The sequence below is a fragment of the Aptenodytes forsteri genome, unplaced genomic scaffold (assembly GCF_000699145.1).
Source record: "Aptenodytes forsteri isolate BGI_AS27 unplaced genomic scaffold, ASM69914v1 Scaffold54, whole genome shotgun sequence".
NCBI lineage: Eukaryota > Metazoa > Chordata > Aves > Sphenisciformes > Spheniscidae > Aptenodytes > Aptenodytes forsteri.
In genome coordinates this window covers 7,235,197-7,260,666 of record NW_008796044.1, presented here as the reverse complement: position 1 = coordinate 7,260,666, position 25,470 = coordinate 7,235,197, and the positions used below count along the sequence as shown (strand labels likewise).

General features: G+C 52.2%; 1 protein-coding gene across 1 annotated transcript in view; it reads right to left on the bottom strand.

Annotated features, from left to right (window-relative positions):
• Positions 1-8,322: 8,322 nt before the first annotated feature.
• SH3TC2 (SH3 domain and tetratricopeptide repeats 2) overlaps positions 8,323-25,470 on the bottom strand; it is a 20,251-nt gene continuing 3,103 nt past the window's right edge. Inside the window, exons 2-19 of the mRNA XM_009285995.2 lie at positions 24,380-24,615; positions 23,312-23,431; positions 22,025-22,129; positions 21,625-21,752; positions 20,547-20,652; positions 20,047-20,190; positions 19,719-19,920; positions 18,997-19,070; positions 18,000-18,195; positions 16,816-16,952; positions 15,793-15,834; positions 13,986-15,689; positions 13,691-13,871; positions 12,033-12,183; positions 10,397-10,519; positions 9,719-9,869; positions 8,873-9,069; positions 8,323-8,514 (exon numbers count right to left, since the gene is read on the bottom strand). Coding sequence (XP_009284270.2) covers positions 8,323-8,514; positions 8,873-9,069; positions 9,719-9,869; positions 10,397-10,519; positions 12,033-12,183; positions 13,691-13,871; positions 13,986-15,689; positions 15,793-15,834; positions 16,816-16,952; positions 18,000-18,195; positions 18,997-19,070; positions 19,719-19,920; positions 20,047-20,190; positions 20,547-20,652; positions 21,625-21,752; positions 22,025-22,129; positions 23,312-23,431; positions 24,380-24,615 — 4,189 coding nt within the window. The remainder of the gene's footprint in view (positions 8,515-8,872; positions 9,070-9,718; positions 9,870-10,396; positions 10,520-12,032; positions 12,184-13,690; positions 13,872-13,985; positions 15,690-15,792; positions 15,835-16,815; positions 16,953-17,999; positions 18,196-18,996; positions 19,071-19,718; positions 19,921-20,046; positions 20,191-20,546; positions 20,653-21,624; positions 21,753-22,024; positions 22,130-23,311; positions 23,432-24,379; positions 24,616-25,470) is intronic.

The following is a 25,470-nucleotide window of genomic DNA, read 5'->3' as shown; positions in this document are numbered from 1 at the left end:
TCTGTGGGTGGTGCTGAGAAAAACATTACAATGGAAAATGACGTGCATATGATTCCTGTACAGTCACCATGGCAAGAGAAATTGTTATCCTAAAGCTTGCAGAGCAGAAAAGCAAGGGAAGGAGCCACTGTGTCAAAGCCATGACTGAGGGTTTCAGATTATGCCCGTGGGTGACACTGCAGGTAGTGCGAATTTGCAGAGAAATGAGTGCCCAGAGTAGCTCAGTCAAAGCAAGGCAGCTGCGTGCAGATCAACCTCAAACTCGGTGTCAGAATGGCACCGGGACATCAGGGGATTTGTGAGTGAATAGAAATCTCTTCAGAGCTCTGGAAGTGGAGACGGCACAGCCCAAGCAGGCAAAGCCACGCTGAAGTGTCTATGCTGGCACAACTACAGCACGAGCTGCAGGGTGGAAGTTCCCACACCACCATGGGAAGCAATGCAGTTGGAGACTTTGGTTAGCACAGACAATGCCACCAGCTCACAAATCCAGTGCCACCAAACCTCAGAGAAAGTCTTTGTGCATTAGAGGCAGAACAAAAACACAAGGAAGTCCCTAATGCAAGTGATGTGTTGTGACATGCCTCTACTAACACAGACTAAAGTACCCAAGATGGATTTCCAGGAGGGGCAGTCTTACAGAAGTGGTACCAATAAAAAGAAAGGAATGGTTCATGCAGTGCAGGATCTGCCCAGGGAAGATCTACTGCACTGGAACTAAAAATAAGGGAGGGAACAGAGTAAATTGGAAGAGAAGCCTCTCCACCAACAAGGCAGAGCCCATCAGCCATTCGCAGTCCTTCATGTGACATTTTCCTTCTCCACCAGCCAGATGTAGACAGTCACAACCCTGAGTTAAAATGCAAGTGGAAGAATGGACTGCCAGCAGCATGCCAGGCTGGCAGGACAACGTCACAGCAGATGACATTCTGGGGTAAGGCACTGAAACACCACCCTTCACAGCCCCGGCTTAGGTCTTCAAGGAGAGGCAGGAGCAGGTTTCAGCTTGGACAAAAGCAAGATGAAATTTTCAGCAACTGTGGCACCATCGAAGGGACACCTGCTGACTTCCAAAGGCAACAGCCTTCCTGCCAAAAAGCAAATGCACATCACCAAATGTCCCTTCAGAGACTATTATGATCTGTAAAGTATCAAAGAGACACTCTTGCCTAAATGTCTCTTTATCCATTGTATCCTTCTGCATGAAAATACAACAGATAAACAAGATCAAGAGATTTCCAATCTGAGATGAATACTGAGAGCAAGGAGGGCATCAAAAGAGTAGTTATCTGCCAGTTTTCAAGGCAGGTTTGGAAAGAATCTGAGAACAAACCACACTAAGACTGGCAAGTGCTCCTGTCTACTAGTTTATCAAGACAGCATCAAGGAGATTTAAGAGGAAAAGATGTCAATCCCAGACAAAGGCACTTTAAGGAGGAGTTCAGCAGGACACAGAAGGAAAACATAGCTGATGAAGGACTGACAGAAGGCAAGACAGACTCACAAACCCTACTCTGCAGAAGAAGCCAGGTACAAAGCAGGTCCTGTCATCCCCAAAGACTGGAGCTTCTGGAGTATCAAATAGCTTCCAAAATAGACATAAGATGATGCAGACTCAGAGGACAGAAAGATGAGTCAGAAGGCAATGACGCTTCTGCCAAGTTTGGCTGCCCAGGGATACACAGCATCCCTGCAGGTGCCTTGCACCTCAGCGGTGCTCCGGCATGGTCTGCCCCAGGGGTAGCCACCACCAGAGCACACAGTTTATTATTCTATCAGATCATGAGATGGATAAGATGAGAAAGCCCAGCTGATAGGTTAGGGAAGTCTGGAAGACACTTCAGAAGAACACAAGCCTGACACACTGGCGTCATATAGGAACTTCTGCAAATCCTTCCCAAAGCACTGGAGCAAGGGGGTTTTTTTGCCTTATTAATATTGTACTAACACTTTGGGATCAAGCATGGTTTAAATCTTGGACAGCGGTAGGAAAAAGTCATGCTGCAATTCAAAAACCAGCTGCAAGGAACTGAAGGTGTCCCAAGCAGAATTAAACCTTAGAGTCAGGATGTAAATGCTGCAGCCGTTGCTCCCTATGCACCGATGTATGTTTATGCATTCTTATGTGGCCCCAACGCCACTGTCAGAGCAGGTGCAAAAGAAAGAAAAAAAAAACAAAACAAAACAGAAAAATAAAACAACTACCCCATAACCAGTGCACAAAGGGAATTTTGTTATGTAAGAATTTATTCTCCCTTTCTCAGAAACCGTCTGGTGCTCAGGGGCTCATTTCTTTGTATTCATCCTGATTCCTGGACTGTATCCCAACAGCCTTCACAGCAGCCAAATACAGAGCCTTTTTTTTTCCCCCTCTCTCCTGTAGTGTGACAGGAATTGTTGGCACTTGTGCTGTTTCCTACACTTGTCTCCAGTGCTGTGGTGAGGGGAGCCTCTTGCTGACAGGTCTCCTGCCAGCATTTCCCTCTCGGAGGAGCCGTAGCTGTTCAGACGGCCTGCAGGAGCTGGGGAGCTATAAGCAGCTTAGCTGGGACCCTTAGTGCACCCTGGCACCATCGCATTTGTCTGCAGAACTGGGACAAGACAGGAACATGGAGCTCTTTGTCCATCAACTGGTACCCAGGAGAGACAGTTGCCCTTCCATGTGTGCCTGTCACTAGCACACATGGTCTCTACCAGCTGTACGCTTGGAAGGGATAAAGTTTTCTGCACCATGTTTACCAGTTCACTCTCTCTGCCCTCTCCAGTCCGAGAGAGATGTTTTCCCTGGCAAAGCCCAGCACAGCATCCAGCACTGGTCTCCCATCAGTCCTGCTGAATGCAAAGTGCCCATGAGAGCAGAAAGCAACTCTGGAGATCAGTGCTGGTAAGTCCTGGTGGTACCTGTGTGCCCTGTGGCCAGTGACGGCAGAGATGACAGCTCCAGGGCTGACCCATGCCTGATGCCATCTCAGCACAAGAAGTATTTAATCTCAGCTCAGAATTTTTTTACATCTGGCCTCATTATTCCCTTTCCACAGTCATTGGCCACTTCCCAGCTGCTCTGTCCTTCCTCCCTCTTTGGTTTTGCTTCTCCCCTCCCCCAGGGACATGGCAAGCTCCCAGGGCAGAGGCACCAGCAGTGCAGACGTAGGCCCCCATCTCAGCACACGCAGACAGGCTGCATTGCGCTGCTGCCGCCCATACCACAGTGCAGGGAAGGAAAGGGTTATTTAAGCACATGCAGTTACAGTTAGTGACTCTTGGCTGTGCTCAGCCTCCCAGCATCAACCTCCAACACACCTCCTGGCATACATATTTATGATCCCAATTATTACTGAACAAAAACTCAGGTTGCTCTGAAAATAAATGATTTTTAATCTAAATTGCCCATTTTACATACTTCACCCACTTCTGCTTAGCAGAACAGCTGGTGTTTACCAACTTCTCATTACTGTTCCAAGCAACAGAGGAATATGCTGGCTGGAGAGGACAAGCCACCTCTGAGATAAGATGAGCTCAGGTTTACCTCTGCCTCAGACTCCCTGCTCTTCCACATCACTGATGAGCCTCCAGCAGAGGCAGGCTGTGCTGGAGGGCAGCCTCTGCCAAAGGCCAAAGCCAATAGAGATGGATAAATGATGTGACATCCTAGGGCACCAGCTACAAAACCTCGGCACTGAACTCCAGGACAGCTCTGCAGTGCCACAGTGTGCTTTTAGCAGGGGTGGTGCAGCAGCATCGGCTCTGGTTGATTACTGTGGTTAAGGGGAGGCCCAGGTGCGGGTCCTAGGGATGGGAGAGGCGGCTCCCACCCACACCCTAGATCTGCGCAGCACACCACCGAAATTCAGACTTCCCTCCCAAGCAGCATGCATTTTCCCTGCCCAGCTGCCAGGCTTTGACAGTACTTAGAGAGGATTTCTCCCTCTCATTTAACCCATGGAATCTGAGGCATGGAGTGGAAAAAGGCTGGGTTGGAGCTGTATGGTACAGATGGGAATAGGAAGGTCCCTCCATCCAGCTCAGCCTCCGTCCAGCACAGGCCCAGTGAAGATTTGCAGCACTGTGCAGTGAAGGAATGATGAAAGATGTCTGCTGATAATTATTATTATTGTTGGGTGTTGTATTTCTGCAGGAAAGAGTAGTTTCCGTGTAAACCCAAATAAATCTAGCTATCTCTACACTTCTGTCCATATCCGTATTTACAGTTATCAGCGCTTCCTTTTTCCTAATGCCTCGGGAGGCTAACACCGGAGCTAAGATGATCCAAGAATTATTCTTGTCATGGTATTTCCACTGTCCAAGAATGAACATATGTTAAAGAAATCCAGTCCCTCTTTATTCCAGGCCTTAATTGGCCCCCTGAGGCATTAAACAAAAATGGGGTCAGAGTGCCAGTGTTGGCTCTTAGGTGGGCTTACGTCAGAAGTGGTAGCACTGGTGCCCGGAGGGTTGCACTGGTGAAAGATCGGAGTGAGACGGGTTGGCACCAGGTCCAGACATCGGCATGCAGAGGCACCGAAGCCAAAGCAAGGAGGTTCCTACAGCACCCTTCACCCTTTGGAAGTGCTGGAAAGGAAGGTGCTGCTTTTAGCAGCCGTGTGAAGGCACATGCTGCTGCACGTGGTTCCCATCGGTGCTATTTCCAGCTCAGCTGGCTGAGGACTGAAGGAAGGAAAACTCCTTCAGGACTAGGCACAGAGCAGACAGTCACATGAGGCTCAGAAATAAGTCACAAGCCACAGCAAGATAATGACACCTGGCGTAAGAGGAGACTTGATCCATCCTTTCCTTTTCCCCTATTTCTTCCTCCATCTGTTTGGGCTGACATTAGTGCTGGTGAAGGAGGGCTGGACACTGGTGGCCAACGCCTACCACAGTAGGATAAATACCTCCTGTGTTTCTACAGTTAAAGATATTAAACAAGACCGGCCCCAGTACTGAGCCCTGGGGAACACCGCTCGTGACCGGCCGCCAACTGGATTGAACTCCATTCACCACAACTCTCTGGGCTCGGCCATCCAGCCAGTTTTTGACCCAGCGCAGAGTCCACCTGTCTAAGCCGTGAGCCGCCAGCTTCTCGAGGAGACTGCTGTGGGAGACGGTGTCAAAGGCCTTGCTGAAGTCCATTAGTGCTGGTGAAGGAGGGCTGGACACTGGTGGCCAACGCCTACCACAGTAGGATAAATACCTCCTGTGTTTCTACAGTCCTGCTCTTCCAACCTTCTCTTAGAGCAACATCACAGCTCTGGCCAGGCTCTGCACCCTGCAGCACCTCGGGGTGCGTACCTCTTATGTGGTCCCTGTGCTCCCTCCCTACATATACACATGGGTGTTCCCAGCTGTGTCTAAAAGACAGACAGCTCCCAGTCACTGTGCCCCGGGAATGATGGACAATATTCCCCCCACCCAGGAAGGAGTAGAGGACAATAACCCTCAGCCTGGCTGCCCCAGGACCTGAGCCATCACCTGGTGACCTCCTCTGGCACAAAGTCCTCAAAGCATATTTCTCTCCACAAAACTGCACTGGCGGCTGGAGGGACATGGTATCCTCACCCTCCCTCAGGCCCAGGCCCAGGAGCTGGTACGCTCGACTGACCACTCCAAGTTTCACTGTATTTCCAAGTATTATTATGAGTTTAGTTAGCCCTGGCCACCCTGACCTCTCATCCCACTAGGAAAACAGCCCAGCTTTGTCACAGTGTGTGGGAGCGGGCGGGCAGACGAGGGAGAGGGTAAATGATATTTTATGGGACATTCCCAAGGAGCAAGTCTTTTTTTTCTCCCAGGCACCACAAATTTGTTTGCTGTGATTTAAAGAGGACACATTTGGTTAAAAACCATGGGCCAGACCCACAGTCCCTGCAAATCAGAACATCTCTGTTTGACTTCATGGAGCTTAGCTGATTTAGACCAGCTGAGACGCTGACCCTCTATGTTTAAACAAAGCCCATTTTTTCTCACTGGTGCTAGGCAGAACAACCTCGGGTTTTGGCTCTGGAAGGGATATTTTAGTGGGGATGCTCTCTGCATGATTCATCCTCCACTGGGCTTAACTTTGACAAGAACCACAACAGCCACTGACCACCGGTGTGGGTCTGGGGTCTCTGCCATAGATAAAGGCACAGCCACCCACATTCCAGCCCCCAAGTACAGAGCCTGGCCAGCAATGCAGCACCCGCCACTACAACCACTGGTAACAAAAGCCCCGCTGGGATGCCTGGGCAGCAGCCTTGTGGTGGCCTTGGACCTCATCTCAGGGACCCAAAGTGCACTACTGAGAACCAGACTGGCGGGGTGCAGCAGGGCTGAGGAGCATCCCTAAGTGAGGTGCTGGGGGCAGGCAGGAGGAGAGATGGGTGGAGATCTTGGTGCCAGGGCACGGCACTTCTGCACCACATGGACTCTCAAGTCTTCCAGAGCCATCAAAGCTTCCCCCTCTCCCCCACCCTCGATAGCCTGATGTCCAGTCGTCGACCTGCCTTCTGGTATGAAGATGTGAGACTGTGCTTTTCCCCGTGTATGAAAGGGGGAACTGACCTGAAAAACTGCTGAAAAGATCCTGCCCTAGCACGGTGAGCACCAGCCACCTGAACTGAGAACAGGCAGCCCCATGGAGTGAGGCAGGGAGGTTTTGGGGACAGGTTCTCCCCTGAGCTTGCTGTATTTCAAACGGGAAGAAGATTTACCTCCTCTGAGCTTAGGGCTGAAGCTCCTCTAATGGCATTGCAGGAATGCTTGGTAAACAAGCAGTAAACTATCCATTGCCCCGATGACAGATGCCTCACAGGGATTAGAAGGGGAAAATGAACTCAGCATTTGTAAAGAACAGCAAGGAAATAAATGTTCTGCATTTAGCATTTCCAAGTAGAGGAACGCATCAGGGAGCGGGAAGGACTTGCAACAGGGTCTCCCTGTGAAGCCCCAGTTGGGTGTCTGGCCACTGGTTGTCAGAGCAAAGAGATGAGCTGGAAAAACTGCTCATTCTTCATTCTGCACCAGTCCAGACTGAAAACCGAGGTCGGTATTAGCCAGGAAGCGGCTCTCGCCCACTTGAAGCTGCAAACATGGGCATTTATTGCTCTCTGGTGGTGAGACAGGCTGTGGGGGAGAGCTGTGTGCTGCTCCCAGTGCTGGGCGGCAGCTCTCAGGAGAAGCATCCTCGATGCCTCCTGCTTCCCCCGCTCACTCCGCAGAGGAGTTTTTGCTTCTCCTCCAGCCATGTAGCTCAGGGCACTTGAAGACAGCTTGCTGCCTGCTGGGCGGCTGGCTTCTCCTTGGGCTGCCAATGGCCCATGCAAAGGCAGTGCAGCTGCCTCTCCCAGCCAAAAGTCCCGCTGCACCCCGTCAGCACCCCTGTCCAGGAGGCTGGATATGTGCCACAGCGCAGGCCAGTGTGCCCAGCCTCGCTGTCCGCTCCCCAGTGCTCCTGCGTCCCGCGGGGCCTCTGCAGCCTGCAGAAGAGAGGCTGGGGAAGGTGCCAGGCTGCAAAGCCTGGGCCGGATCGGGACTGATGGGTCTTTTCCCGGGCTCATGCTTTAGGTGCTGAAAGTGCACATGGGCTGTGGGGCAGAAGAGGCCACCCCAGCTTCTCCAGTACCAGAGCTGAGGCTGTATGGCAGGGCTGGAGTGAGGGTAGGATCTGCATCCCCCCGAGCAGCTGCCCACCTGCATATGGGGCTCATCCCCAGGCGATGCTTGACCAACCCCTTTCATTTCTCCTCCTTTCCCTAATTCTGCCTCTCACTGCCAAAAGTTTTGGTGGTGCTTTGTAACAAAGAGGCCCCGGGCTCTGCAGAGGTATGGGTCACAGACCTCCGCAGAGCAGACAGGACAGAAACCAGATAGGAATAAATAAGGGAGTTGCTATTCAAGTTAAAACACATTTGGGTCGGGCTGAGCTGCCCCATGGGACCTGAGGTATGAGTGGCAGCTGGGGGGAACAGGCAGGCACATGGCAGCAGTCTTCTCTCCCCATCCCGGGCAGTGCAGCCTCACTCCTGAAATGCCATCTGTTGCTCAGCCCCGCTGCACCACACGCTCCAGCACTGCTGCCAGGGCCTCATCCTGCCCGGATGCCCAGCCTTGATGTGCCGCCTGGGCTGCGGTGCACAGCCCTGCTCCTGAAAAATGAGGGCAGAGTCCCAAGTGCTTGGTCCCTTGGCTGTCGGGGACAAGAAGACCAAACGCTGCCATCTCCTTAGGATGCGGCGCAGGACCTCTCCTGGGCCGGTTGTTCTGGAGAGCCCATGGACCCATGCCAGCGGCATGGCATGACGCTGCTTGATGGCTCGCACTGGAGTCCCTGGGGTAGCGGGTCAGTCAGACGACATGGCCACCTTCGCTCAGCCACCTGGGCCGGTACATGGCACAGCCCGGTGTGCCCTCGGACCCCCGCAGGGCACCGGGGATGTCACCCAGCTTGGCATGAATGAGGCCTTGCAACTCCTGGTCTCCCAGCTCGGTTGCTGCAGCGAGGGCCAGGAGGAAGTAAGCTGCTGCGTCCTGTTCATCCTAACCATAAAGGACAGGGCAGGCATTAGGAAGTGGTTTAATTGAAGGTCACAGGGTATAAGGGAGCTGGAGCAGAGCCCGGTGGTTCCAGGCAGAACCCAGTGACAACTGACTTCGTTGGAACAGGCTCTATATAGTTGCAGCTAAGTGCCAGCACTTCTTTCCAAATTGCCTTTCCCCCTTCAAAACCTGGTTGTGCCAGCATTGAGCACGTTTATTCTAAAGCTGCAGGTAGGATGGAGAGTCACGGGACACAGCTGTCTACATGTGTGGCTGCTCTGCCAAGAGATGTGATACTCCACCTCCAGCTCTCAAGACCAGAGTGCTCAACACAGCATCATGGAAAGAGGTTTCCTACCTTCAGTTTGTGCAGGGTCAGGTTGCCAAGGTGGCAATACACCTTGGAGTAGTACAGGGCCTCTCCAGAGCACTGCAGAAAGGGGGGACGCAAGGCAAGCGTCTTCAGGTAGCAATCTTCTGCCATCTCATACATATGCAGAAAATAATAGACTGTAGCCAGGCGGTGGAATGCAACCAGCTCTTGCAATTGGTCTCCTGGAAAAGAGTTGCTGATACAGTCAGCCTGCAGCACGCTCGCGATACATCCCCAGCGCAGCATGCTGAGCCGCTCAGGGATACATTTGCTCAACAGCCTGAGGGCACGGGTGTCTTCATAAGGAGACACTGGGTTTGAAGATGGTCCAGAGAAAACAGAGCCATGGGCAGGATTGCTGATACCAAGGCTGGACAGATTGCCCAGGGAGTATATTATTCAACCAGGCGATTTCTTGGGTGCTGGAAAGGGCTATTACAAGACTGGTTCCAACTCAGACATTTATGCTGGCATTTTGCCCATTCAAACTATTTCTGTAAAGGGAAGGGATGAATTTATCAGAAGAGCCAGGGCAGGGAGGAACTGTTCAGTCCTGTGCCTTCATCAGACTTCCCATGCTCCAGTGTAGCAACAACCCTCCCGTCAGCCAGTCCCACCACTGCCACGGCAGAGCTCTCCCATGTGGCTGTCATGCAGCTTAAAAAGGGAAGTGGCCTTAAAAAGATGTTACCCCTTAGGATAAGAAAAGGTCCAGAGGTCTTATGAAAGCAGGAGATCCCCCTTCCATGTGCACACTGTTCTCACCCAGAAAGGCAACCCCCTCCGCAGGAGCCAGTAACTCCCTGTACCCTGCAGGTGTGCATCACTCACCGACCCTGATGCTCAGCCTGGCTGCCAGTGTGGCAAACTCCAGTGCCTTCTCGTAGCCCTGCAGCCCAATCTGCAGCTCTGCCAGCTTATTGAACAGCCGTAGCTCTGTCTTAATGGCCTTTAGTTTCCTGGCCAAGGGCACAGCACCTCCCTGAGGAGAGAGAACAGTGAGTCCAGCCTGTTCCTGGAGGTATCGGTGCAGCACTGCCCACAGAGGGGTGATAGAGCAGCAGGAGATGGACCAAGTGCTTGGCATGGCAGGCAGACAGTGGGGTGGTTGAGTGCTGCAGGTTCAGGTTCTAGCCCCTTCTTCCCCTTGAAAATGAGTTTTTCACGTCTCTGCCCTTCCTTAGGTGCCTGAAATACTGACTCTGAGCATGTCCCCAGGAGCAACCAGCTCACACATAACACTGCCAGGATTTGTCATGTAAGGACCCTGTTCCCACCTCCCAAATGATCTCTGGGGTGAGCTGCAGCCATTGCAAAATATGTCTGTGCTCCAGGCTTCCCCGCTGCAGCAATGTTTGCACTCTGGCACACTCAGAACCACCCCATCCCTCTCCACCCTCCATCCCTCCAGCCTGGCCATGCAGTGCTGCAGCCAGCCCTAGGGCAAAGCTCCCCACAGCCATCACCTTGCGGGGACATAAGGACAGAAATGCTCGGAGGGATCAGTACCCTATAAAACTCCACCGCTCGATCTCTGTTTCGGCTGCCATTAAAAAAGGTATCGCCTGCTTTTTCATAAAGATCCATGGCCAAGGAGAAGTTCTCGGATTTCAGAGCAGTCTGAATGGCTGCCTAGAAGGAAAAGGAACCAGAATGAGACTTGGAAAGAGACATGTGTACATAGACATTGGTGTGATTAAATAAAACCAAGTCATCGTAAACGTGAGCCACAGTGCTCCAAACAGCATGGACACAGGTTGGCCAGCAGGCGTGTGGGACTGTTGTGCTGCATTTCCAAGTGATGTGTGTAAGGATGGAGCCAGGAACCACGTAACCCATCCCTGTGCAGGGTCACTGTGACAGACTGATCAGCTGGGATATCCAACGGCATCAGGATTTAGAGTCGGGACAGTGCAGCCAGCAGCTGTCCTGGCCCTGGTCTGTCATTGGTGTGATGGAGCCAACGTGAAGATTGACAAGGGGAACGGACAGCTGATACAAAGAAAGGGCAGAGCCAGCAGGAGGGAGGGCAGGTATGCTAACTCCTGGGAAGAACAGTTATTTGTGCCAATTATGCACTTGGCCCTGGTGCCACCTTCCAGCCAGAACATGTTGTTCCTTACACCGTGACATTTTATCATTGTCAGTGACCTTGCCTGGGAAGGGGCCCCTCAGGGACACAGACATGCCCTGCTGAGATCTGGTGTCAACTGGCCCTTCTTAATGGGAAGTCACCCCTCCTTTAGCCCCTGCCTCCCTGCTTAAACCATGAGCCAGGGAGGCAATGATGGCTCTTTGTTATGGGCCTCAGATCTCCCTTGTGAACACTAGGAAACAGGCTGACACCAAAGCCACCTATTCATTTCACCCAGGTCACTGAGCAGCCACCCAGTACCAGTAACTCCCTGCCTTTACCAACCTGATTTAGGGGCAGGCTAGTGTGGCTCATGGGAAAGGCTTCTCTCCTTGTTCCCACCACTGTGTACTTCAGTCACCCAGCCCCACCAGTTCAGAAGTGCTTCTGGGGTAGCAGAATGAGGACCCAAAACATCCTCTACATGTGTCCAGGCTGGTGCTTTGCTGGATACCCCAGCTCAGTGCAACCCCAACAGACCTAACCAGCCTTCTGCTCTGCTTACTCTGGGCACGTGAAAGGATTTCCCATCTTTTAATAGAAGCTGCTCCCTGAATGAGGGAGTCCTAAGATTTTATGAGCTGCTCTTTGCAGCTCAGCTGATAAAATAATGCTAGAGATGGAAAGAAGCCAGTAGTCTTCTACTCCAAGAAGTCTCCAAGCATTTCCCCGGCACTTTACCCCTTATCTATGTGTATTTCAATGGGAACCGGTCACCTGGCGCCTCCAGCTTCCTTTGGCGCTCCTACATCACTTTCCTACTCAATAAATTCACTTACTTTCACCCAAGAATCCTCTAAACCCAGTGTATGGAAGGAAAGACAGGAAATGTAGTGCCAGATAGTGCATGAGTGTAAGGCAACAGCTCCTCCTTCCAGCAGCAGATTTACACTGCTCATAGGAACTTCCAGGTCTTCCAGCCCCAAAAGGCTCCTACCAAACCACACAGCAGTGATGGGAATGCAGCTAGCCAGGGTGAGAATGGGAATACTCCAGCCACCTCCTTCATACCTGAAAGTACATTTCCACCAGCTCATCTTCCTGCATAAGATAGTAGAGCCTTCCTGCCTGCAGCCAGGCCTCTGCTGCTTTCACAGTCTCCTCAAGGTCAATGAAGATCCTTAGACTCTGTTTGGTGCAGTCCAGGGACTGTCTCAAAGTCCTGTGATGATAACAGGAAAAAAGACATTACAGAGAAATCACATGACACCCCCACCAAACAGCTGCAAAGCTACCACAACACCTTGCCATTGGCAATCCTGTCTTCTCCTATGGTTGCCAAAGGTTAGAGACAAATGGACAGCCACAGCTCTGAGCAATATGTCCTGGTAAAATCATGGAAGTCTCCATGCTTTAGTGCACATGTGTGTATCATCTGGCAACTTTCAACCAGCCTGGGTCGCCAGTGCTCAGCACAGCCCCAGGGCAGCCCACTCCCAAAGGGGTTGCTCCCCACCCCTGCCCATTTCAGCTAAGAAAGAGGGTTTTGTCCAGGTCATCTGCAAACCCTATTTGCCCCCCTACACTAAGCCCCAAAGTCACTCCCAGCTACACATGGGAGCATAGACAGGGAGTGCTTGCACCTTCATTTTCCAGACAGCATCTGGCACCCAAAACCACATCTCTGCCTATTGTTTGTTCCTTGGTGCAGCCAAAGAGGCAGATCTGTGGCCACATGTGCAAGACCTTACAGCTCCTTTTCAAGCCCCTGGTCACTAGAGGACAAAGGGACAAGCAGCAGGATGAGCCAGTGGGTTGGACACGCTGCCTGCAGAAGGCAGCTGAGGCGAAGGGAGCGCCGGGCAGTGCCCAGGGCATGTTTGTTTGCTTGGTGTCTCGCCTGCTGGCATCAGGGCTCCAGCTGTCCTTTGAGTCCAGGGAATGGGGTGCTTTGTGATCTTAAATAGCACCGTTCACATGACAGGCATCTGCTTCCTAAATTCCTTCCTTCTGAACTCACTGTGACCTAGCATGGGGAGGTTAACATCCAAGTTAATGACAGCCCCTGCCCATTTGTCCTTCTGGGACATGGGAGCTAGCTCTTCACTATTTGACACATTTGCCTTCAAAAACTGAAGAAAGTCTGTGGTCTGTCCAGGTCTCTTTCTCTCCCCTCCCGCCTAATCTAATCAGTCACCTGCATGTGTCAAGTGGGAGACTGAAAGGTGAGCTGATATGGGGTCTTAAGTACCTCCCTGGGGAAAATATTCCAGCAGAGATAGGAAGGGCAGGCTCAGTGGCTGGAGGCTGAAGCCAGACTTATTCAAATAACAGATAAGGAACCTATTTTTACTGGTGAATGGTGATTAATCACTGGAATAAGCCTCCAAAGGAAGTGATGAATTCCCTGTCACTAGGTCCCCTCTGATCAAGGCTGGATGTCTTTCTGGAAAACTGTGTTTGGCCAGACCCCCGTTCTGTCCCAGCTAACAGGCCAGCATTTGCCTGGCTGTCACGGTGCTCTGGTTGACATTGAACTGTTCCCCTCTTCACCGCACAGCGACAGCTCGCAAATCTCAGCAGCTCGCTAACCCACAGCCTGCCTGTGGGGCAGCTAGAGCTACCACACACCTTCCCCACGTCTCTCAAGGGACACCCCAGGAAAGCCACTGCTCTTGCTTTGGGTGAGCAGGGACCCCACTCTAACAGCATCTACACACAGGACTTACTCGGATGTGCCCAAAGCCTGATAGAGCTGGCTGAGGGTCTGACGGACATTGCCTTCCATCTCTCTGTCCTGGAGCTGTTGTGCCAAAGATACCCAGTGCTCGTGGTAGGTAATGCAGGCCTGGAGATTGGGGGACACTTTGCTGTAGAAATGGCAGAGAGACTCAGTGATGTGAAGCTGACCTGCATGGTACAGGGAAGGGAAAAGGATAGGTCAGGGGGCTGCATTAGGGACCTGACAGGGTGCTGCACAGAGGTGAATGCTGCCCTGGTTCCCGCCAGCAAAGCTGTACTCACTCCTCACGTTATGCCACTTCAGGGCAAAAACCAATGCCAGTTCATAACAGAGTTTGCCATCTTCCATTCTCTGCCTGTTCACCATGGCCTGCGCTAGCCACAGGAGCACCCGCACCAACTCCATCTCCAGGTCTTCACTGCCCTGGAGCTCAGCATAGAGCTGAGCTGACTGGAGCAGGTAGAGCTCAGACAGCTGGCTCGCCCCGTGCGAGAGGCTCAGCTGCCCCAGGTTAGCCAGGGCGATAGCCTGGTTCCTCTTGTTCCCAGTCTCCTTGGCTTTGTGCAGGGCCCGGAGGTAGTTCTCTGCAGCCTTTTGCACCTGCCCTTCTCCTTTGAGGGCAATGGCCAGGAGATTGTGCACGGCTCCCCCCTGAGTCACGCTGTCCGTCCCATGCAGAGAGTGCAAGAGCTGCCACATGATGTCTGCAGCTGGGCCCGGCTGGCTGTTCAGGAGATACATCCACCCCAAAGAGAGGGAAGACTCAAAAGCCTCCTCCTCGCCCATCAGCCTGCTGAGGGTTACGGCCGTGGCTGCGTAACAAACTGCCCCGTCCAACACGCCATGCTGGAGGTACATCCTGGACAAGATGGCACACAGCGTCCTCTGGATGGGCACAGCTCTTCTCTCGCAGGAGAAATGCAGTGCTTGCTTGAGATAGAAACAAGCCAGTGCTGGGATGCTGCTCCTCTCCAGTTGGCTTCCCAGGAGTTTGGAAGTATTTTGGAGGATGAAGCCAGCTCTCCAAATGGGTGTTGGTGCCCCCTTGATGCCACTGGGAGCAAACAACCTGGCGGAGGCCAGTGCGATATTTGGCAAGTACTTCTTGTCATACAGGTAGCTCAAGATGGGGGTGGCATCCAGTGGCACAGAACTAGTGTCTGGGCTGAGTAAAGTGGTGGTGAGACATTGAAGATGCTCGGTAAAGGGCAGCACTTCATCATTTTTGCCCAGTTGTAGGAAGAGCTTGACAATAAGGAAGCAGACCCGTGTTTCCAAGGGAGCGTTACCCACAGCAATGGCTTCCCTCAGGACGTACATCATGACTTCCAGCTCGTTCTCAGAGCTGAAAGAGCGGCCAGGCAAGCAGACAAGCAAGGCCACCGTTTTTCCCAGCAGGGAGGAGAACTTGTGCTTCATGTTCTGTTTCAAGTAGATGGAGGCAAGGTTCACGTGCAACGCAGCCAGCAGGGGCAGGTCCCCAAAACCCCTGTCCAGGATGCTCATGGCTTCTTCAAAGTAGACTCGAGCCTGAGAGAACTTGACCTTTTTGATGCAGAGCTTACCCAAGAGGAAACAGAGCCTGACGTGAGCCCAAACTGAATGAGTCCTCTTGGCCCAGTTCCTGGATGTCTCAAGGTACAAGACTAGTTCATCCTCATCAGAGAAACCATAAAAAGTGGAGCTGAGAAAGGAAAAACTGAGATCATACAGGCTTTGAAAACCGGGCACATAACTGTCTTGGTTAAGGAAAGTCAATATGGGGTTAAAGACATCAGCATCTTCCATGTGTCCAGCATTCAGGTCAATAAAGAACTTGGGATCATCAAAATCATCCAGCTTCTCCAGAAGAACGTCTTCCAACGTAGCTGGGGCTGATTCACTCCCTGGACTAGACAGTTCGGAGGTGCTAGTCGTAGCCAAGCCATTTATTTCCTCCCAAGACTGGAGCAGCTGGATATCTTTATAGCCATGGAGAACAGCCTCTGGAAGGGACAGGCAAACCATAGTGGGATGTTTCCCCATGTCAAAATTCACCCTCAGAAGTCATCATAAAAGCATCCCATTCTGTCCCCTCCACATACTCACCTGATGGCACTTTCGGGAACATGGCTGTAGGTTCAAAACCATCTACACAGAGACAAACAGAAAACAAAAAGCCCAAAGCCTTGGTCAGTGTTAATGTGCAGACACAGTGCTCAAACCTTACAGAGATGTCCTGCAGCTCTGCTGAACTCCAGACTCGTATGTGGGAGAGCAGGCTCACTTCTGGCCACAAACACCACATGCAGCTGCAGTTTCAACCCCTCTGTCTGCTGGGGCTTGGCTCCGTGTAAGACCATGGAGAACAGCTTTTAGCTGGTGGTGGGGTGAGCACCGGTAACATTATAGTTACCTGGGAACAAGCAGGTCTTATTTTTTACAGGTAGAGTTTTATCAGCTCTGTCTCTCTTAAGAGCCTTGTTCTGTCTATTCAGAGGTTTCAGATATGTGTGTATCTCTGACAGGCTCTACCCCGGGCTCATTGCACCTCAGCTGGCTGGTCTGGGAGGTCCCCTGAACCCCAGGGGATCCTAGGCTCAGCCCTGCATGGCCACACTGTGCTTTTAGGTAGTGAGAAGGCAAGAAACAGAGACAGATAAATTAGCTGTGGTCCAAAAGCCACACAGCAAGCATAGAGAAACTGAGAAGACCACCCAGGAACCCTGATCTCCTGGCTCCTGCTGTGGGCATGGAGACAATGTCACCTGTCACTTTAGCTGTGCATCCCTCTCAATATACACCCAAAGGTCAGACAGCAGCAGGGGACCTGCTGTAGGCAGGGACCTACAGCCAGGATCAGTCGAGAGCAGCATCTGCCAGGGTGAACCACAGCTGAGGAGCTGCTCTGGAAGCAAAGAAGACCCTTGCAAACCACAGTGTGGCAAGGCCCAGCTCTTGAGGGTATCTACAACCTCCACGACCAAGCTGAGCAGAGGGCTTGGAGGCTGTCTCAACCACAGCAGTTGTCTCCCCTGCAAAGCCCTGAGCAAGGAGCTCTCTAGACACTGCCCAGCATTGCTCTCCGTGGGGAGCCATGGGGCTGGGCATGTGAGGAGAGGGGAAACTCACCCAGCCGGTACACAGAGGTGATGTCAGTGTGTGCCAGGTCACGGAGGAGGGTGGTGAAATGCTGCTCGCCGCCATTGCAGGGGATGCGCAGGAGGGGGGATTTTTCTTCTTCGCTCAGAAACACCAAGCCCTTTTCCCTAGGTTGAGGCAGACATCAGGGGAAAACAGTCAGTGTCTCCCCATCCCCTGACACTACAGCTGTCCTGTGGGATGGAGATGGACTTTCCCATCCCTCCTCTTCCTCCCACCAGAAAAGCTCTGCTGCAGATGGATAGCAGAGTCTGGACACCTTCCCCATCAGGGCTCTCAGATCCAGCTTCTCCATGGAGGAACCGATGGGTGCCAGAGGGAGGGACCTATTGGTCTTTTTTTTCTCCAGAAGCCCTTCCTGAGGCCAGAGCATCATCTGATCTCCTCTCTGTTCTCTGTAGCATTAGACAAAAGTGCCTAAGATTTACCTTGAGTGAGCCTGACCCAGGAAAGCCCAACAGACCTAGCAACAGGTTAAGACCCAGTCCTCCCACACACACTCTTGGAGGAGAAGCCTTTTTGGATGGGTATTGAACCAGAGCTATGTCTTAAGCCACCAACAAACACAACTGCCTGGGTCATCAGAGTGGGGTTGTGTCACCCTCCCTCCCTGGATAATTCCTGTCTGTGTCCTTGGGAGGGTGTTTAATTCTGCTCAGTGAGGAACTGTGCCAGTGGTCATGCTGCCTCGACATCCCACAGAAAGCAAAGGGGCAGAAGGAAGCAAAGCAGGACTTGGTTTCCTCGGCAGTGATCGCTCTCCCCACCCTTGCCAGACTCACAGCCCCTCAGAAAAAGCTACAAAGACAAGAACATTTCTAGGTGAAACTGTGAAGCCAGCTCGTCTGGTACACAGATGTCCTGGGCTGCCTTAACATAAAGCCAGGTCTAGCCTAGGGCCAGATCTGTTCCTTCCCAAGAATCACCTGAAGCAAGTGAAATACGATTGCTTTGTCTGGGCAGAGACTGCTGCAGCCTGTTGGCAGCAGAGCCTGGCCAAGGCTTCTGGACAGACCTCAAAAGGATCCTCTATGAAGGCCTTGCAAAGCAAATTACCTGCCCTGGACTCTCACATAGCCTTGAGTTTGGACTCGGAGTCTTCCCCTCACTTTCTCCTGAGTTTAAATTAATCTAGATGATAGCAGTGAACTTACAGAGGTTCGCAAGCCTTGGGATTTATGTATCGGGTTGGGACAAAGCCGATGCTGCCACTGCTGAGGCATTTGCCCACAAACCATGGGAGTCCTGGAATGAGGAAGCCAATGACTTCTATGCTGTCTCCTTTGGAGAAACTCAGTTCATCCCATGCTGCTCCTCTGTGGTCCTCTGTGGCTGTGCACCTGCCTTTGACTGGGAAACCAAGGCAAACAAGGGCATTTCAGTGTGAGGCCACTGTTAAAACTTCCTCACTGGAAAAGACTTGGGCAAGGAGAGACCATGATTTCAGCTTGAGAAGGCTGCCTCTCTGTCCCCTAAGATTTATTGTGCTCTCAGACTCAGATCTCTGCCGTTGCTTCTGGAGAAGAGAATTATAATAAAATACACAAGAAGCACGGATAAACACTACACAGCCAAAGACCTCTGAGAGCTGCAGTATGGAAGGTGGCTGGAAACATGGAGCTTCACAGAAGCTGCACTGTCTCAACTCTCTGCCAGGAGTTGAAATCTTTAGCAGTGCAAATGTCCATCACACTACATGCCAAACGCACACCTGCAGTGATCTCCTGTGTCCAGCACGCTCTGAACAGTGCCCATGTCCGGGCAGGAATGGCCTGGGGCTAATGGGTGAACGGTGGGCACAGGTTTCATGTGCACACTGGTGGGAGCCTAATTATTTATAACTTCAGTCCCGAAAGAATTAAAGGAGAGATAGAATTGCAGTAGAATAGAAAAACCCAGTGGCAGAAGGATGCCATCAGCAGCCCTCTGTACTCTGTGTTCTTCAGATCACCCTTCTAAGTACATGCAATTTGCAAGCTCTGTTCTCCATTCAAGAGAGTCCAAAGATGCAGTATTCCCTTAGAGCACCTTGCAATGGAGTGTCATTGTCAGAACAAGAGATGGGTCCTTTGCATTTGTGGCCAAACCCAGGTTTGCAAGAGCCGTGCCCTTCCCTGGGAAGGGTAGCTGCGTTGCACAGGTATCACTCACCAATTGGCTGAGAGGTCGTCCCACTGATCTCCTGGGAGATGCCAAAACTCACAGCATAATTCTTCAGGAACCACCTGCAAGGCAAAGGGGAACCACACTGGTCTTCTCTGAGCAGTCCCGTCCTCAGGCCATCACCAGGGATGGTCTCACACAAGCAGGACAGATGTTCTGTCCCCTGGGAGTGCCAGAGCTGCTGTGGAGCATGGCCAGCACAGCCAGTCCAGTAATTCCTTGTAATGGTGTTACTGGGCACGGAGGGCAGTTTGCACCTCACGACTGCAGCCTCACACCACATGGTAAGAGCAGGATAATTTTGCCACCCTGTAAGGAGGATTTCACCACACGAGTACAAGAGGAGCTGCGGGTGTCTTTGAGGCTCAGCCTGCTGTCCAGCATGAGGTCCCACTTTCACCGGCATTACCTAAGTCTTGGGCTATGCTTTTTCTCCCAGTTATTCACCTGTAAATCACAAATAATCTCATGTATGACCTAAATCAATATCATACAAGAATGATATCTGAGGTATGTCCTTGCTCTGTTCCATTAACAGGACCTGAATTGGTTCCAGTGGTTGCCTTTATGCATAATGCATATCCCCACAAAATTACGTAGCTCTTGCCCATTGCCAGAGGCAAGAGCAGTTTCTCACCCCAGGCTTGGTGCTGCATCAGGATCAGGAAAGAATCTTGGCTTGAGCACTATTACTTGGCCAGTCTACTTACTGGTAAAATGGGTGAGGTATTGGCTCTAGAGCTGTCACAGGCACCAGGCCTCGTTGACCCGTCAGTAAAGACATCCCTTCCCACTTGGACTCCTCTCCAACGTTCTTCACATGAATCAGCTCGTTCTTGCAGAGCTGCAGGCCTTCCTCTCCTTCCTGCTCCAGCTGCCAGACACCAGGCACTGCTCTGGAAAAAAAGTTACCTGCAGATAGAAAGAGTCATGCTCAGGTCAATGGCATCAGTGCAAGACATAGCCCAGCACAGGGCTACAACACAGCCCTGCTGAGATGCTTTTGAGGACGTCCCTACATATGCAGTCCCTTCTCACCTTCCTGGAGTAGCAGACCCATATATATGGTAGACAAGCGATCTTCATCCACAGTAACTCTGATCTCTGTGTCCTCCATCAGAGCACAGTTTAGCCAGTACTCCTGGTCAAAGAGAAGCTGCTCCAAGCATCTGCCCACATACCCTAAGAAACCAAGAGGGAAAGCAGTGTTAGCACCCTCCTTCACTGGGCAGGATGAAGTGCTCTTTGGATGTCTCCCAGTCTGCCATCTGCTACCATGCTGTGAGGCAACAGCATCTAATTCTGTCTCCATCCCCAAAATGCAATCGAGGCATTACCCAAAAGGCATCCTCCTGGGTCTCTTTCACTGATCCAGACAGTAGTTTCCTAAATCTGTAGATGGATACCAAGGTCTTCTAATTAATTTTCTTTATCTGTCCACCCTGTTACATTACTGTTTTTTTGGTGTCAAATAATACCTTCTCCAAAAATGCTTCTCACACTGCCTGTTTAGATCTCCCACACCTTGAAAACATTACCTAAAGTCAGATATGTGGAAAACTTCCAGACTTCTTCTAGGGTTTTGAAGGTGAGGAGGAACCGATCCTCCTGGGCTTGCATACAGACCAGCCTGGCTGACAGCTCCTACACACAGAAGACAAAGCAAGATTAAGGGATGGGCCTGGGACTCTGACAGGGGGTCTCCTTTGTCAGTGTGGGAATAACATTAGACCCTGGAATGAGACTAGGCACTCATTTATTAGCATAGTTGAGACTGAAGCTGTGCGAGTTGGTTGCCTGGGGACTCCAGCCAGCTGAGTCCTTCAGCCAGGAGGGATGGAGTACCTGCAGTGACAACTGCCCACGGTGCAGCAGTGGGAGGGCGAAGAAGCTCCATCTCCTTCTCCAAATCTTTTCCCCCGTGGTGCACACCAGAACCACTGTGCTTTTGAAACCCAGACACCTGAACCATGCCACGGGAGGGTTAATGTTCAGTCAGGAGAGGCACAGCTTCCAAACTGCAGCTCTGAGGCTGAAAGCAGTAACTGTGCCTCGAGGGAGAAGCTCTCCTTTCACTATTGCTGGCACTAGTATGTCTGCACTGTTCCAGGTCTTCTGGGAAGCTCTGCAGGGAACCCTGAGGGGCCAGGGCCTTAAAAACCAGCAGGGAAGGAGGGTTCAATCCAGGAAATGTCTCTATACCTGTAGTGATTTTTCTATATGAAGCCAAATACTCTGAGAACCCCTGTGCATGTCCGAAGATGCCACCTCCACTGGGGACCTGAGTCTGGCACACAGCTTTGGTGATCCCAGCCCTGTGAAATGCCGGCTGTTTAGACTCACCCCAGGACTATCTGCGTGATCCCTCAGGCAGCTCAGAGCCTCCAATATGAGGCTCCTGACATGAGGCTCAGCTTTGCATCTGCCTCTCGCCTGTTAGCAGTTCATTTCCCCCATCATTCCAGTCCCCTACAGAGTCCCCATGTGCAGGAACACACCCTGCAGCGGCCTTGGAGGAACTTCTCTTTCTCGTCTGGGTTTGGTGTCCCATCACACATCCCATCACACCAGAAGCCTCCCAGCACATGCTCTGCCCCGTCGGGCTGGGGCTCCTACCTTGAACAGGGCACAGACGTCTCTGTCATCATTGTCCAGGGCCCGCAGCTTCTTTCTGGCTGCTTCCTGGAGCTGGGAATTGAGGCACTGGGAGGAGCGGCTCTCAATGGAGAAGAAGAGCGAAATCTCTTGAAAAGGAAATGTGCAGGGTTAAGGGGGAGAAGGAGCTGCATGCCACACAGAGCTGCCTCCGCCACACTGCCTCCCTGCAGCCAGCCCCACCAGTGCCTCCAGCCCTCGCCTGGTTGCAATGCTCAAACAACACAAACCCAGCCTATCATCCCCCTCCAGCACAAAGATGAGAAACTCAAGGGATGACAGGGGGTCAGTTAGCTGTGGTGCCAGGCCTTGCCACATTCAACCACTGGAAATCTGGGTGATCCCAAAGGTAGCATCTTACCTGGTGGAAAGCCCTCCCTGAGAGCCAGCAGCACCGAGGAGGGGTCCGGCAAGGCTTCTGCTGCCTCGGTAGCGGGGTCACTTGGCTCTGATGCCCCAGCCTTACCTAGCAAGGAGGGCAGACACAGAAGAGTTGCCTGTCAAATTTTGTGGCAGCGGTCTATGATATTCTGCCTAACCATGCCACCTGAAAGCAAAGCCCATGGGTTGCACTGCAGATCTAGCTGGGGATTGTGTGAACCTGGTATCACCTTAAAATCATGCTCGAGGGCGGAGGCAAGATCCATGGGATTGATGTGCCCTAACTACATGATACCCTTGACGACTGGCTTCTTTCTGGTGCTGGAGTGGCTTTGAAGTGAGGGGACTTTCCCTCCTTGCTCTTGGGACAGACCCTCACTGAGCAGATCTGGTAGAGGGATGACCCCATGACACAGAGATTTTTTTGGAGGAGAGCTCAGAGCGAGAGCACTTCCCCAGCGCAGGAGAGCCAAGGGCTTGCAAAACTCTTTGCTCATCAATTTGACAGTCAAAATGAGATTTTCTCCCCTGCCTGCTCTGGTTGGTATCTGAAATCCAAGCTGCGTTCTCCCTGCTTCACACATCATCAACTATTGCCATAAAGGATTCGGGAACTGAAACTTTAGCTGGTAATTATGTTAATGAAGGCTGAGGCACATAAAAATCCAGCTTGCTCTTCCACAGTTGTATTGGCTGTGGAGGGATAACGAGATTAAAAACCAATTTTTGTCAATAATCAAATTGGACTTGTAAGACAAACGTGTACCTGGAGATCTGGAGCTGGAACGTGCAGTGGCTTTTGTAAGTCACTTCTGTGACCATAACGATACTCTACAGTTCTTTTTATTGAGCCAGCTTTGCTAGTCAGTCAAATAAACTGTTATTTGCATGCAGAATTATAATCCTTATTTATAGATAGCAGTAGAAAAGAATGGCCCAAGGCTGGACATGTAATGAATGAGCTTTTCTTTGAAAGAAAAGGCTCTACGTTTCTCAACAGCTGATTTGAACACACTTAACAAAGGACTCCATCCAGCAACTCTGTCCCCTTTCACACATTGGGGAAATGGAGACAGGGAAGCAAAACAAGCCAGAGGCAGAGCTAAACCCGAGCTGGCTCCTGCCTGGGCTGGGCTTACCTGCCAGTTGCTTCACTCCTCCCTCCCTTTCTCTCCTCCCTGCATCCCAGTAGACCCTGGCGGGCTTCGCTGGGTTTGGCAGGGCCCAGTGGGCAGGGGCTAGGTCCCCTTTCTGTGGGGGTGGGTACCTGATGCCATGGTCTTCTCCTGCCACCATTTTCCCCGGCGCTCGGCTGCGGTGCGCTGCAGGTGGTCCCAGCGGGGCAGGAGCACGGGCGAGTGGGGGCAGCAGGAGTCACACTCTTCACCTGGGGAAGACGGGTGGTGGGGAGAGGTGTTTGGACCCCCAGCAGAATGCTCCCCACCCGAGGGGTCTCCATATGATATGCCGAAGGAGGTGGCAGGTTGGACACCACTCATGCCACCTCTGCCAGCAGCATGACAAAGCATGCTGGTGGGTCTCCGCAGAGCCAGGCAGGGGCCAGGGCTCACTCGGGTGAGAGGAGAAATGGGTTTGTTCCCCGCAGCACTTGCCGATTCAGTGTTTATTTTTGTTTGGGCCAGGCTCAGAAGGGGAACTGGGAGCTTTTTCAAGAGACCAATTGAAACTGCTGGTGGGGAGTCGTTCCCAGTCATGCCAGTGACTCATTTACCTCCCCACTGCTGAAGTATTTTGTAACAGTGGGCAGCTTGGAGCTGAGTGCAGGTCCCAGCGCTCGGGGCTGCACTCAGCCGGGGTTGAGGCGATTACGGCACCCACCGGCACCAGCTCTCCCGGGGCACATGTGGCCACAGCCGCTGGCCCTGAGCCACCTGCCACCCTTGGCACAGCCCCGTTAGCTCATCTGGGCACGCTGGTAGGGGAATCGCACCTTGGGGGCTGGCAGCACCCCATGGGCTCTGCAAGCCTTGCAATGCTTGGGGTGCTCCTGGGCAGCAGTGGCAGCAGGACAGGGGTGGCAAGGGGCTCCTGAAAAGCCAACAGCATGGGAATAAACCAACACCCTGAGTCATCCTCTCCCCTCCCTGGCCAAAATGCCCTGCCTTGTTCCCCACGCACCCAAATCTAGTGACACAGCAAGTGCCAGCAAGAGGAAGGGACACCAGTGGCCATCTTGGGAAGGGCAGGCAAGCAGCCAAAGGGAGCCACTGCTCAGCGCCCGAGTAGTCCCAGCAGTGGGCTGAGCTCTGCAGCCACAGGTCTCGCAGCTCCACTCGGACAGAGCAGTGCCACAGCATCCCCACAGACAGCTTACCTGTGCACCCCAGGGACAGGTCCTGGTGCCAGGGGGTCCCCAAGCAGCAGCCCATGTGTCCAGCAACACTGCCAGCCCTGAACCGGCAGGCTGCTGCTGCGCTGGCAGGGGTGAGCACGCCTCTCACTGCCCGGCCGGCACTGCGGCTCGGCCCCAGCCACAATGCACAATGTGCCTTTTGACCGGGCACCGTCTGCCGGCGAGGCGGGGGCGATGGGCACAGAGTCAGAGAATGGCTTGGGTTAGAATCATAGAATTCCGGCACTGCGGCTCGGCCCCAGCCACAATGCACAATGAGCCTTTTGACCGGGCACCGTCTGCCGGCGAGGCGGGGGCGATGGGCACAGAGTCAGAGAATGGCTTGGGTTAGAATCATAGAATTATAGCATCATTTAGGTTGGAAAAGACCTTTAAAATCATCGAGTCCAACCGTCAACCCAACACTGCCAAGTCCACCACTAAACCATGTTCCTAAGTGCCACATCTACACGTCTTTTAAATACTTACAGGGATGGTGACTCAACCACTTCCCTGGGCAGCCTGTTCCAATGTTTAACCACTCAACCAGTATGTACATTTCTCAGCATTGTCACACAGTCCTGACCCTCAGATCACTGGTCACAGCACCCTAAACCACAAATTACTTGGTTCCTTAAACACCTGCTAATGCTGATGGGTTTCTATTATCTGCCATGGAGTTCCCTATTACTATCCCATATTGACCCTGCAGCTTCATTTTCCTTCACTGCCACCATCCAGTCTTTCTTCCTGCCGTGGGTTTCTGATCACAATTCTTCTCTCTAGTATTGCACCATGCATCATACTTCATTTCACTCGCTAGAGCTGCATAACTATAGCCTGCTATCAGAAGAATTCATGCAGTGCGAGAGGATTTTCATGAGCTTGCTCCATTGATGGCTGCAGGAGAGATTGCTGCCAGCTGAGGATACCTTACCTATAGAGCCTGGCAGATTTCCAGGCCCTTTGTTCCCTCAATACAGAGGGATCAAGTGTGCTGCATCTCCTGATAGCAATGGTGATTCTGGTGCAGTCAAGATAAAGCCGGTAAATCAAAGAGTCTTTTTTTTTTT